We start from the raw sequence: 16,658 nt of genomic DNA on the forward strand, positions 1-16,658 counted from the left end.
CCTGTTTGTTGGCTATATCAGGTAGAGCATGAATAGTGTAATCAAGAGATTATATTGATCAGAAGTTCTTAGCAAACAATTCAGCTTTGTCTTAAGGTGAAGTGACAAAATCTGAACCATACAAGAGAGGTGGAATAACAGATTTACCTTTGTTATAGATACTGATAAAGATTCTTCAAAAATCGCCTAGTTTATGTGGAAAAAAAAAAGAATTCTTTTGCGCTACTTATATTAAGCAAAGAGAAAAATTTTAAATTAAATTAAAAAAAGATTTTTATGTATCACCTTAACAAAATAAAAACAATTAGAAATATAATATGCAAAGATTGTATATGCAAACTTTGATTTGTCAGATTAACTTAGATTAACTTTTGTCCCTTACCAATTTAAGTAACACCTTGTTATTTATTTCAAATATTAAAAGTTATTGAGATAAGTATATAAAGGTTTTTTTAATTTTAATAAAGTTAATGTTGATTTAATATCAACATCAATTAATAAATTAATAACACAACTCTCGCATGCATAATATATGGGAAGGGACCCTAACATATCAACTTTTGCAAAATTCTCCCACCCACCCAATGCTTATTAAGATCTACCCCATTTAATAATTTTTACTAGTTGTCAACAAAAAATATTTTTAAATTAAAAAAAAAAAATCAGAGTAAGTCGGCCATAAAAAGTAAGTCGGCCATACAGATCATACATATATATATATATATATATATATATATATATATATATATATATATATATATATATATATATATATATATATATATATATATATATATATATATATATATATATACAAGACTTGTGATGAAGCAGGAGTGATTGCTCTGCCCACTGTCCATTTGACAGAAAAACTTTGCTTAACTAGGACTTTTACTCTGAATTGCATGAAATTCCATGTAATAAAATATCAAAACTTGCAAACTTCGATAAAAATTCCAAACTTTGTATAAAAATTAATAATAAAAATTAATTATATAAAAGTTAATAATAAAAATTTCAAACTTTGAAAAATTAAATAACTGGCATAACATTTTATTATTTTATAATTTTATCATATAAACATAATATCATAATATTTTATATCATAATATTTTATAATTTTAATATTTTAAAATTTATCAAACTAAAACTTCATTTATAGCTTCAATTTCGTACAGTTTCGATCACATCCTATTTATTAATGATTATTATATTTAAAATTCAAAAACATCAAACAAAATTCAAAATGCTCAAATACCAAATACTTTTGTGTCAAATATAATTTAACAAACTAAACATTTTCATTGATATCTTCAAATAGGTCAAACTTATATTAAAGTATGTTTATTTAAAAAGTTAAAGCTAAACGAAACTAAAAATAAATCTCTTCAGAGTCCGAATTAATCAGTTTCTACTGCATATATATATATATATATATATATATATATATATATATATATATATATATATATATATATATATATATATATATATATATATATATGTATGTATACCGTGCTTGAATATATATTTACACAATATGTATATATATATACAATATATATATATATATATATATATATATATATATATATATATATATATATATATATATATATATATATATATATATATATATATATATATATATATACTTACACTAATATATATTTTATAAGTATAAGTATATTATATAAGTCTATTATATATTTATTAAATACATAATCAAGTATATAAAAATAATTCACTTGATAATAATTAAATCGCCCATTTAGTTTAAATTAGAAAGCATTTTTCTGTTTTGTGCAAGGAAAGTTATGAAGTCATTACTGTTAACAGATATACTGGAATGGTTTCTATTTTAAAAATCCTATTTTCAAATGAGAATAGAAAATTTAAATTATAAAATTCAAACTTGATGGAATTTGCATTAAACATTTTTAATGATTAAGTTAATTTTTAAGTAATAATTTTAGTATTGATTTTAGTAATAAGTTAAATAAAAACCTATAATTTTTATTTTTTTAAATAATTCTTAAGATGAATACTTTTTTAATAATAATTAAACTGTGAAAACTTGATTTGAAATAAATTTAAATTATTGAGAACGGCTATAAAATTAATAAAACTAAGCAATATTTTATTGTTTTAATAAATTAATTATGCCAAAGTAACATAATGCTTCCTGTTGGTAGATAAATGCATTAAGGAAAAAACCAAAGTATATTTGTCTGATTTCCCGGACTTCACACGAAAAAAATTTAAACAAAAAATTGTTCACCCTTTCTCTTGTACCTACTGGTACGCTTTTAGGTGAACCCCTTCCCGTACCTGAGAATGTAATTTATATATTATCCTTTGGGAACCAATGTCCAATCCTGAATATCACTCTTGAAGACTTGATGCCAAGCGCACATAATCGTGCTCATTAATAACATGTTTCAATTTAAAAAGCACAAAATATCGTGCTGGGCAATTTTATTCATCACATGCACTGTGTGTGTATATATATATATATATATATATATATATATATATATATATATATATATATATATATATATATATATATATATATATATATATATATATATATATGTATATATATATATATATATATATATATATATATACATATACATATATATATATATACCAGGTCTATAAGTTTGAAATGAGCGTTTTTTTTTTCAAAATAAAACACTATTTTTTAATGGAAAAGTAAAAAATATTTTATTCAAAGTATTTGCCATTGCTTTCTACAAATTTTGACCACCTTTCTGGCAATTTGTGGATGCCACGCCAATAAAACTGATCGTCTTTTGAGGCAAACCATTCGGAGACCCATTTTTTGACTTATTTGTAGAAATTAAAGTGTTGCTCATTCAATGCGTGTCCTATCGATGAAAACAAATGGTAGTCGGAAGGAGCGAAGTCTGGTGAATACCGCGGGTGAGGTAACTCTTCCCAGCCAAGTGATGTTATTATTTGTTTGACCGTTTTTGCTGTATGACTCGGAGCATTATCATGCAACAAAATTACCTTCCCGTGTCTTCTGGCCCATTCTGGTTGTTTTTCGATCAATGCATGATTCAAATTGATCATTTGCTGTTGGAAGCGTTGCGATCAACAGTTTCGCCAGAATTTAGAAGTTCATGATACACCACTCCCTTCTGGTCCCACCAAACCAGATCATTGTCATTTTCCGAACCGATCAGGCTTTGCAGCTGATGTTGATGCTTCTACTGGATTTACCCATGATCTTTTGCGTTGAGATTCTTAAAATAAATCCATTTTTCATCACCAGTCACAATTCGATGCAATACTGACTTCCTTTTGTGTCGTAACAGCAACAATTCACATGTGGTTTTTCACTTTTCCATCTGCCTGTCATTCAATTCATGTGGCACCCATTTCCCGCATTTTAGGATCTTTCCCATAGCTTTTAAACGGTCAGAAATTGCTGGTTGTGAAACATTTTTGTTTTTGACTTAAAGTGTCATCTTCATCCAGTAATGCATGCAATTCTGTGTCTTCAAACTTTTTTGGTGGTCTTCCACGTTCTTCATTTTGCACATCAAAATCATTATCTCTAAAGCGTTAAAAACATCTTTTGCATGTTGCGTCCGAGAGAGCATGATCACCATAAGATTTGACAAGCATTCGATGCAATTCTGCAGCACTTTTCTTCAAATGAAAACAAAAAATGAGTGCTTTCTGCAAATCATCATTTTCTGGTACAAAATTCGACATTTTTAACACGATTAAAAATATGATGTTGTTTATACAATGACTTGATATTTACTAAATATGTTTGACAGATGTCATAGCAGCAAATTAAAAAAAAATTAAGGCCCGTACACAACAAATGTTCTCTATCGATACATTTGTAACTCGACGCTCACTTCATGCTTATAGACCTGGTATATATATATATATATATATATATATATATATATATATATATATATATATATATATATATATATATATATATATATATATATATACATATATATATATATATATATATATATTGATACATTTGTAACTCGACGCTCACTTTATGCTAATAGACCTGATATATATATACATATATATATATATATATATATATATATATATATATATATATATATATATATATATATATATATATCTATATATATATATATATATATATATATATATGTATATATATATATATATATATATATTTATATATATATATATATATATATGTATGTAAATTATCATTATTATTTTTTAATTCTAATTTACTTTAAACAAGGTAGAGTAATAATAATTTAGTAAAAAATCACTTATCAAAAAAAAATTTATTTTACAGTTTAAAATCAAAAATAACTTTTATTTTACACTGAAAAAAAAAAGATTTTTTACTAATTTATATATATATAAACATATATATATATATATATAAATATATATATATATATATAAACATTTATGTATATATATATATATACATATATATATATATATATATATATATATATATATATATATATATATATATATATATATATTTATATGTATACATATATACATATATATATACATATATACATATATATATATATATAATATATATATATACATATATATATATATATATATATGTATATATATGTATGTATATATATATATATATACATATATGTATATATATGTATATATATATATATATATATATATATACATATATATATATATATATATATATATATATACACATATATAATCATAGAGTAAAGGTAATAAACCCGTTGTGGTAGGTTTAATACCTTTACTCTTAATATTTTGATTTTACACTGAAAAAAAAAAGATTTTTTACTAATTTATATATATACATACATATATATATATATATATATATACAGTGGTGGCCAAAAGTATGGAAACTTTTTTAAAATTACATTTTTTTTTATTTGTATTAAATAAAACCAAAATTATTTAACCCGAGTGTACTTGCAATAGTCTACTTTATATATACTACAAGTTTGAACTTGTCTTTTCTAAGACATTTTATCACATACTAATATTTCTTAATTTCGATTGGACAAAGTATGGAAACTTGTTCAAACTTGTCACTAAATAAACAAATCTTATCATTTAGAATTAAAGCGTGTTAGAATTGACATCTTTGTTAGTTCATCATAGTTTACTTTTATATTAATCAGTATGGCACCGCGAAAATATTATTCTAGTGATATTAAAAATAAAATAGTTGAGTGTTTTAAAAACGGTAATAAACTAATTGATATTTCTCGAAATTTTCAAGTTCCAAAAGGTACAGTTTCAAAAATTATTAAAAAATTCAAAGAAAGGGGAACTGTGGAAATGAAAATGAAACCTGGAAGACCAAGAAAAACAACAAAAAGATTGGATAAAGTTATAAAAAAGACTTCTACAAAAGATCCTCGAAAGTCATCAAAGGATATAAAAGAAGAAATCTTGGAAAAGCATGGAGTTTTATTATCTGACAGGACAATTCGTAGAAGGTTAAATGATGCGGGGTTATTTGAAAGAGTGGCTGTCGAAAAACCGTTAATTTCTAAGAAAAATAAGATGGGTAGATTATTGTTTGCAAGGGAACATTTAAAATGGTCATAAGTTTCCATACTTATGACCAGGCCTAATTTAAAAATTTAATTTTTTTTGTATATGTTAATAAAAAAAAATATGCATAATATGTACTGTACTCAATAAACATATGCATAATATGTATATATATATATATATATATATATGTATATATATATATATATATATATATATATATGTATATATATATATATATATATATTTATATATAGAAACATTTATGTATATATATATATATATGTATATATATATATATATATATATATATATATATATGTATATATATATATGTATATATATATATATATATATATATATATACAAATATGTATACATAGATATATTAATACATTTACAATTAAATATGTATACATTAGTATATTAGTAATATACTAATGTATACATAGTAAATATATTAATGTATCTATGTATACATATATATATACAAATATGTATACATAGATACATTAATATATTTACAAATATGTATACATTAGATACATTAATATATTTACAATATTTCATTGACCTATTGTGGTCAGCGTCATTAGGTAATTTTAAAAGATGTATTATATATATATATATATGTATATATATATATATGTATATATATATATATATATATACATATATATATATATATATATATATTCTTAGAGTAAAAGTATTAAACCTACCAGTTGTGGTAAAATACAACATTTAGCTACTCTACGACATTTAATTTGACAAAATTAATGATTATAACAAAACGCATTAATTTAATAAGAGAAACTAATTAAAATTAATTTTTTTGTAAAAAATCACAAAAACACAAATTAAAAAACTGGAATGTTTTTATAAACATTCTGAATATTTTTAAAAACATATTGAATGTTTTTATCTTGTTATTTTAAAAATAAAAACATTCTGAATGTTTTTATTTTTATTTTTCACAGTAAAACATGAGCGGAGTGTTGCTATATCATCTATCTTACAGCCTGCTGCTACAAGAGAGTACTGCAACATCAACTATCTTATAGTCTGCTGCTACAAGGAAGTGTGGCTACATCGACTGAGGGTTTGGTTGGCGCAGGCAGTCTATTAAACAATAATGAAAAAACTTTTAAACTTTTTTGACAATGTAAAAATTAATAATGACTAAACACTAAAACACCATGCTGTTCGCTGCATTAAGTCTGACAAAAACTACTTTGTCAGACTTAATGCAGTGAACAGCATGGTAAAAAAAATCATTTGGTGTGGTCTAGGATATATTGATGTTATTATATGCTGAGTTTCCTAGTTTTTACTTAAAGCTTTATTAGCATTTTTATGATTTTTTTGTCATGATGGTCGTAACTTCGCTTTTTTATAATTTTTTTTAAAAATTATGCGACATTTTAAATATAAAGTAACAACTTACTATTAATGATTTTTTAATAAAGAAACAAATGCTCTTCTATTTATCAAAGAGTGTAATATAATTTCTTTTATTTTTACTTTTTATTTTTACTATTATACTTTTGTCATATTTCAACAAGATTCTAATAAAACTAACAAAATTTTAAAATAATAAATTAAACGAAAATAATAAATTAAATGAAAATAATAAATTAAATGAAAATAATAAATTAAATGAAAATAATAAATTAAATGAAAATAATAAATTCATAAACTTAAATGTTCTCAATGTATGTTTTCATGTATATCCGCAAAACAAATTACATTAAATGTTCTCAAAACATCTAATAAATATGGCCAAGTTGTCACAACTAAATACTATTTTTGTGGTCAGTAATCAAGTACGACCGCACCTGCTTCCCGACCAAGCCTGCATATATACATACATCTATATCTATATATCAAATCAAATCACGAATCAAATCAGCAATATAAGAAAATGCAAGTTTAAACATTTTTTTATAACACACATTTCAAAAAAATTAAAACAAATTGTTTTTAGTAAACATCTTGCTCTGATTACCCTTTTAGCGTTTGCTTAAAAGGAATTTTTGAATAAATAAAATTATTTTGATAGTATTATAGCGCCATATATCTATGAATGGATCGGAAAAATCCAGAAATAAATGATTAGATAAAAATTGAAGCATTTTTTTGAATCAAAGCAACAATTGATTTGCGAAATGAATCAAAGTGATTCGCAGGGCCCTAATATATATATATATATATATATATATATTATATATATATATATGTTATACTGCTGAATTAGGTGAGCAGTGTGACGTCATACTGAAATAGCCTGCTGCCGGGGGCTTCGGTGCATACCTCGACTGAAAAACAGCCTGACTCGCAGTGGAAATGCTGCTGCATTGACTGAGGTTTTGGGATGAGGCAGCAATCTTTTCATTATTTATTCTTCGTTTTCTTGTACTTTTTCTATAAAAGCTGTATCAATTTAGATAAGCAAAAAAATTGAGCAAATGCTCACATAAATATCCAATAATATATATATATATATATATATATATATTATATATATATATATATATATATATATATATATATATATATATATATATACATAGATATATATATATATATATATATATATATATATATATACATATAATGAATATATATCTATACACACACATATATATGCATATATATATATATATACATACATTTATATATATGTATATATATATATATATATATATATATATATACATGTTGCGTGTTGTCAGAAAGTAAAAACAATTAATTTAATTACAAATTAATTGTTTTTTAAAAAAGCCGCAAAAACGCAAACTTAACTGACCAGAATGTTTTTTAAAACATTCTGAATGTTTTTAACAATATAAACAATGTTTTTATTTTTATTTTTTTATTAAAATGTTTTTATTTTTATTTTTTTTAATAAAATGTTTTTATTTTAATTTTTTTTACTGTAAATCATGCACGGAGTGCTGCTACATCGACTATCTTATAGCCTGACTCGCTTGGGAGTGCTGCTACATCGACTGACAAATAGCCTGACTCGCAAGGGAGTGCTGCTATATCGACTGACAAATAGCCTGACTCGCAACAGAGTGCTGCTACATCTACTATCTTTTAGCCTGACTCGCAAGGGAGTGCTGCTACATCGACTGAGGGTTTGGTTGGGGCAGGCAGTCTATCAATTAATAAAAAAAAAAATCCGGACTTGCATTTTAACTTTTACTTTTTGTCAACAAAATATGGAAGAAAACTTTCAGACAACATATAAGTGTGTGTATATATATATATATATATATATATATATATATATATATATATATATATATATATATATATGTATATATATATATATATATATATATATATATAGTATATATGTTACTGTTACCTGCAGTACCAGGAATTAGCTTAATGCTAATGTTTATAATATAATTTAATATTGCAACTCTGAGTTTTATGTGTTAACACAATCATCAGGCAAGTAGTAAAAGTTTAATTTTGCTACAATTTGTTTAGTGGACGTTACGGTTTATATTTGTATTTTAGATCGTTACAGGAGGGAAATTGATTAGTAGTTAGGTTAATAATATTATTAATTTGTTTTTAGTTGGCTAATAATTGTGAAATAGTTATATGTTTAATGTTGTTTAAAATATTTTTTATGTGTTAATGTGTATTATTTGTGTATTAAAAAATAATAAAATAAAAATAAGAAAATAAGAATTAAAATTGATATAAAAATATACATAATATTATGAAATATATTACAAAAGCTGTGTATGTGAGTAGTTTATTAGTTAGCCTAGAGATATATGAAGCAGATTAGTATAGTTATTTTTATTTATAGTTGTTAGTCAGGTTTGTAGCGAGCTTTGTAATTTTTTAATAAGAATTTATTTTCATGGCGGCACTTTGATATAATTTTGGTTCTCTTATTTAACAGTTCTTCAGGTTTTGGATATGATATAATAGTAAATTCTCATACAGACATAGTGGGCATCTTTTAGAAATATTCGAGTAGGAGGGTACTGATTTGAGAATAGACCATGTTAGCATAGGGGTTTCATTAAAATTGTTTTTTAAATCCCAGACATAGTTTGATAGAGAGGTAGAATTTTTGTATTTAATATTGTTGAATGATGATTTGTGGTTGTTGTATCTGGTTTTCCACTCACCTTCTGTTAATCCTATATAAACTTTGCTGGGTTGGTTTTTTGCTGCGATGATGTATTTATATATAATATTTGTGGATTTGCACTTACTTTTCAGGGGCATTCTGCTTTGTTTCGACAGTTGCATTTTGGATCATTATTTTCAATTCTAGGGAAGATAATTTTTGTTGTTGTGGTTTTTTATAATTTTTCTATATTTTCAGTGCAACTGTAACTTACCTTTAAAGTGATTCTGTTTAAGATTTTGTGTAGTTTGTGTGTCTTAGGGAAGTTTTTTTCTAGTAAATACAAGAACATTTTTGCAACATTTGTGGAGACGTTTTTATTAAATGGGGGGTTGAACCATATGATATTGCATTTACGATTTTTCTGGGGTATTTTTTGTTTGATCTGATATTTGAGGGAGTAGTTTTTGTATCCGCTATTTTTTAGTGCTTGTTCATATTCGTTTTTAGATTGATTAAATATAACTTCGCTGGAGGAATTTTGTGATGTCTGTTTGATATTGAAGTAGGTAAGTGTTTAATAATTTGTGGTGGGTGATTAGAAGATATGTGGATATAGTGAAGATTATTGTTGGGTTTTTTGAAAAGCTTATGGGTGTTTTGGGCTAAATTGAAAGTTACATCAAGGATGTTAATTGATTTAAGATTTGTTTGTATGTCTATTTGAAATGCAACGTCTTTAAACTTTTGGATTATGTTTTTTCGCATTCGCTCCATTTCTTGGCCGTTAGAATTGCGTATTATCAACAAGCCATCATCATGGTAAAGCCCTATGTTGGTTTTTATAATCATATTAGATAATTCGTTGAGAATGTAGATCCCTACAAGTTTGCAAATTTCAGCGTGTGTTGTTTTGCAAAGGAAACAGATTTATTAAATATTTCTGTAGTTATAGATGGATAAAATTCATTTATGTCGAATTGGATGAAGAAACAACTATTTTTGTATGCCGTTGAACCAATTAATAAATAGTTAATTAATAAAAAACCACAACAACAAAAATTATCTTCCCTAGAATTGAAAATAATGATCCAAAATGCAACTGTCGAAACAAAGCAGAATGCCCCTGAAAAGTAAGTGCAAATCCACAAATATTATATATAAATACATCATCGCAGCAAAAAACCAACCCAGCAAAGTTTATATAGGATTAACAGAAGGTGAGTGGAAAACCAGATACAACAACCACAAATCATCATTCAACAATATTAAATACAAAAATTCTACCTCTCTATCAAACTATGTCTGGGATTTAAAAAACAATTTTAATGAAACCCCTATGCTAAAATGGTCTATTCTCAAATCAGTACCCTCCTACTCGAATATTTCTAAAAGATGCCCACTATGTCTGTATGAGAATTTACTATTATATCATATCCAAAACCTGAAGAACTGTTAAATAAGAGAACCAAAATTATATCAAAGTGCCGCCATGAAAATAAATTCTTATTAAAAAATTACAAAGCTCGCTACAAACCTGACTAACAACTATAAATAAAAATAACTATACTAATCTGCTCCATATATCTCTAGGCTAACTAATAAACTACTCACATACACAGCTTTTGTAATATATTTCATAATATTATGTATATTTTTATATCAATTTTAATTCTTATTTTCTTATTTTTATTTTATTATTTTTTAATACACAAATAATACACATTAACACATAAAAAATATTTTAAACAACATTAAACATATAACTATTTCACAATTATTAGCCAACTAAAAACAAATTAATAATATTATTAACCTAACTACTAATCAATTTCCCTCCTGTAACGATCTAAAATACAAATATAAACCGTAACGTCTACTAAACAAATTGTAGTAAAATTAAACTTTTACTACTTGCCTGATGATTGTGATAACACATGAAACTCAGAGTTGCAATATTAAATTATATTATAAACATTAGCATTTAGTTAATTCCTGGTACTGCGGGTAACAGTAACATAAATACTTTATAGCTCTAGTTTATCTATTGAGCACTCTTTCAAGTATACAATATTATACATGATAATATAAAGATATTTTCTTTATTCATATATATATATATATATATATATATATATATATATATATATATATATATATATATATATATATATATATATATACATACATATATATATATATACATACATATATATATATATATATATATATTTCAGCATAATTTTACTAAAGCCACTATATTATACATATTAACCTAAAAAGTTTTTATGTTTATTACTATGTTTTTTGAAGATTTCAAAACTTTGTGGGTAAATATTTATTTATAAGTGTTTATACAAACTTTTAGGCTGGACATTTTCCAAATACATTTCCATGACATAAACAACTAATAACATTTGTTCATTTAAATCAATAGCTGTTAAATGGGGGTTTTCACTGCTTAGTATCACAAGCTTTTTATCCTAACAATATTTTGTGTTGCATGGTCTTCCTAATTGCCTTTTAATCTTTATGGATCTAGTAAGTTCATATCTCTTCATAATTTGTCAATCAGCAGATTTACCAGTTGAAATCTCGTGAAACAAATTTTCATTTGAGCTCATCTGGCTATCAAATTTTTTACTGGAGATATATTACACTTCTTTACCCCAATTTCTTATACCTCAATCACTTATAAAACAAAGGTTTTGAATTATTTCAACAAAGTATTTGTTTACAATATCAATAATCAGTATGTCTGCAAACTTTTGAACTCATTAAAAATAGTTTATTTTTAAACCAATTAAAATACAATAATCAATATTTATCAATATTTATTCAAAACATAACAATAAACATGAAATTCTGATTGGTATATAATATATTAGATTTAGTGAAGTACATGCTAAATTATTAGTTAAACTTAATTTTATCTAGCCTGTCTGCAAATTTTATAAGAGTTTTGATTTTCAGACAAAAAGACACAACTATAAGTTAAAGAAATTCTAATTTACTTAGTGGTTAGGTGCAGGTGGGTAAGATTTTAGAGGTTAAAGTGCTGATGGAAAAGTTTAGTAATTAAGATGCTGGTGGTAAGATTTTAGAGGTTAAAGTGCTGATGGAAAAAGTTTAGCAATTAAGATGGTGGTAAGATTTTAGTGATTATATGCTGGTGGTAAAATTTTAGTAAATGAAGGTGCTGGAATTAAGATTTTAGTTGCTAAGTGCTGGTGGAAAAATTTATTGGTAAGGTGTTGGTGGATAGGGTTTTCAAAACAAAGTTTTAAAAGCACTAAAAATTAATCATTTTATTATTTAAGACATTTGTTAAATTCCTAAAATAAAAGATATAAAAAATTCATTATTTTGCAAAACAATTGAAATTTTAACCAACATTGCTATGTTCCTTGTTAAAAACTGCTAACGAAGTTTCTTTATTCAATTCATTATGCTGAGCTTCTAGAGATGCAATAGTAGCTCTTTGCTTTCGAATAATACTTTGTGATTCTTTTGTGTAAGTTTTACGTTCACTTTCTATGACTCTATATTCTTTCTTGAGACGATATAACTCGTGTTCTTAAAAAAAATATTTTTGTATAGTAAATTTATAAAATAAAAAACTACTTGCAGAAAAAAGAAAACAGTGATTGGTGAATGTACAGTATCATTTTTATTAAATACAAATCAAAAAACTGTTTAAAAAAATGTTTGAGAAAGAATTAAAACTATGGTGAAACAAGAAAACCATTTGTTTCTAGCTTCCACATGAAACATTTTTAAAAGCTAAAATCTGGACAGGCTTAAATTTCTTGATCTTTTTTCGAACTTTGTTTTTTTATGATAAGTTACAAAAAAAAACACTAAGTAAGAAAAATAATATTTCTTTTTTTAGTAATGTGTCAAAAATTCATAAGTATTTTTGTCATAGTTAATAAAATTTTTTCAACTAATGCAATACTAAACAAATTCCTAATTTTGCAAATCATAACTTGACTTGCTCTCTTGCAGGAAAAAAATTGTAAGGTTTTTTAAAAAAATTTTAAAACAGCTAATTTTTTTTTAACATTACATGATCCAATTTTCTATTTATCAAATTTCATTTCAATACCAGATTGCTTAATGAAAAAGTTTTTGATATTAGAGCCTAATTTGTGTGCTAGTGTTATTATTATTTCTAATATTATCAGTTATGAAATCAATGTTGACTTGCTACAATAACTACCAAATAAGAATATTAACATTACATTCAATATTATTATATTAAATAATAAAAACATTACATTCAATATTATTATATTAAATATATCCGTATAGAATAATAATAATATATAATATAAATACTAAATACAATATTGTTATATTATTGCAATATTCACTAAATCATGTTAGGAACAGTTTTTAATTATTTGCGCCATCTATTGATAGTAAAATCTTTTTTATTGCAACTTAGATCATCTAAAGTTAAAAAAGGCGGTTTTGAATACAGGTTCTGCAAACTTTTTTCTTTTAAATTGGAAAATTTTAAAGACATCTCTTTTTAATGATTGACACCTCTATTTGAATAAATAACTCGACCAATAATCCTTAATTACATTGATCATTGATGCTCAAATGAAGGTCCATTTGAGCTAAACAAAGAAATATCATCAATTTTAGTTGCTCACAAAGCAATATGAAGTTTTTATTTAGAGAACAATTTATATCCATAAAAATCAAAAACCTTATTTTTGGTCGGTTTAAAACTACAAAAAATCTTCAAACTGATGTTTTTTATCTCTTTGTAGATAATTGTGCCTCCAATATATTCTCCTGGATTCAAGTAGTTATGGAAGCTTTTATTTCTCTTAATTGGTTTCTCAAGCCTAATTCTAAACCAAGGTTTATTCTAAACCATGGTTTTTACCTACTTATGCAGCTGCTATTGCCAATTGTTTTTTTTTTTTTTGCTTTTTCCATCATTTTTTCCCAAGAATTCTTTTGAAAACAACTTTTTATGCAAAAGTAACTGTCTGATGCTATGCTTCATTATTCTCAATTTACCAAACCTCAAATTTTATTCTCAATTTACCAAACCTCAAATTTTATTCCAGAAAACTAGGCTCAAAAGACTTTCGGAAAATCTTTAACAGTGTTGTTTTCAAGGAAAAGAAAAAACTATTTGCAAAAAACTTTTCCTCTCTCTCTTGAATTTAATAACTGCAATGTTATCCCAAAGAAACAGGTTAACCATTGCGGCATTCAAATCACTTCACTTTCGTTGCAATTCTCTCAAACTCTTTTTTTATGTGCAAATCCTGACAAATTTCCTGTCATAGCATTACAAAAGTGTTCTCCTGAACACTCTTAAGTACTTTATAATCAATTTAATAACTTAACTGATTCTTTTTTTCCTTCCTTTTTTTCATAGATATTCATAGTTTTATTCATTTAACTTCATAATATAATTTTTATCATTAAATAAATATCTTTGTGTAAATTTTAAATTTAAATTTGAATTTATGTTGTTTTAAAATTGCATATATATGCAATCCTCAAAATTAGAAAAAAATGAGGCCGGCAATAACTTGCCAACTTCAATCTTTTAGAGGTTACCACAGGTCTGCAAAAAAAAATTTGATACAAAGGTTTATATATATATATATATATATATATATATATATATATATATATATATATATATATATATATATATATATATATATATATATATATATATATATATATATATATATATATATATGGTCTATAAATACATACATAGAAACAAAGTCTGCAATTTTTTGCCGACCTCAAACATGTTAAGGTCAGCAGTTAGGTTGGCATTGCCGAATACCCACCCTAATTCTGAGGGTTGTATATGATAATATTTAATTAAATATGAAATTTTATATTTAAGTACATTTAAGTAATATATTTAAGTACATTTCTATTGTGCTTTAAAACATGGTCAGCGATAAGTAAAAAATCTTGTTTAAACTGATAATAACTTTCAGATGAGGAACTTGCTCAATAACTTTCAGATGAGGAACTTGCTTTCCTTGCCAATTTCAGTCTAATAAAATGTTAGTTGAACAAGCTTTGGTTGTAATATGCTATTTTAAAATTAATTTAAACAAGCAAAAACCGCATTTAGAGGCTAGGCATTATTCATTTATCACATGAGGGTGGCAGGTTGATTTAAGCTGCAAATTTCAATACCTAGTAACTTTTGTATTATTAAATTTGGAAAAAAAAATAATTTTTGTATTTATAAATTAAACTTTTGTAATTGTATATTAAAAAAAGACAACATAAAAGTTTATGTAAATATAGTAATCTTATTTTATGTTTCACAAAAATAAAACATGAATGATACATATCATTGCAAGTTTTATTTTTAATTTATTTTACATTATTATTTTTGGTGTACTTTACAAGGAAATTTAGTTCACCAACAGTATTTTTAATTACCTTGAAAAAAAAATATATTAACTTATTTTAAAGTATGTTCAAAATGACACTTATCTGCACAAATGTCATTTTTTAAATATTTATTATGCAAAGAATTTTGTAACTTTCCTAACTTGAAATAAACAGCAGCAAAAATGTAAATAAAGAGTTTTTAAATAATAAAAATAAGTAAAAAACAACAACAATGAAACAAGCGTAATGAAAAATCTAAACTAGAGAACAACTGATGTCAATTAAAATAATAACACTGATCAACAAATAAAAATTTTTTGTGCATATCTTGTTAACTAGGTGGTTTTTTAAAACAAATTAAATATGCTGATTTCAAATATGCAAACCATTTTTCACCATCACGTCAAGTTGTAAAGATATTTGGGTTCAAATCTTTAGTATTTAAGGTAAAGTCGTATTTTCATAGAGATTTTAGAAAACATAAATATTTTTCCTTAAAATTTATTGACAAAAAAATTATGTAAAAAAATGCTAAAGACTCGTTATTCAGCAATAATACAAAAAATACTTA

The 16,658-nt window shown here is 24.2% G+C and overlaps 1 protein-coding gene across 1 annotated transcript in view; it reads right to left on the minus strand.

Moving 5' to 3' along the window:
• The window catches only part of LOC101240092 (coiled-coil domain-containing protein 63), a 75,967-nt gene that overhangs the window by 41,709 nt on the left and 17,600 nt on the right, over window positions 1–16,658 (minus strand). Inside the window, exon 2 of the mRNA XM_065801205.1 lies at window positions 13,080–13,261. Within this exon, the coding sequence (XP_065657277.1) occupies window positions 13,080–13,261 (182 nt within the window). The remainder of the gene's footprint in view (window positions 1–13,079; window positions 13,262–16,658) is intronic.

The sequence above is a fragment of the Hydra vulgaris genome, chromosome 07, assembly GCF_038396675.1.
Source record: "Hydra vulgaris chromosome 07, alternate assembly HydraT2T_AEP".
In the NCBI taxonomy this organism is placed as follows: Eukaryota; Metazoa; Cnidaria; class Hydrozoa; order Anthoathecata; family Hydridae; genus Hydra; species Hydra vulgaris.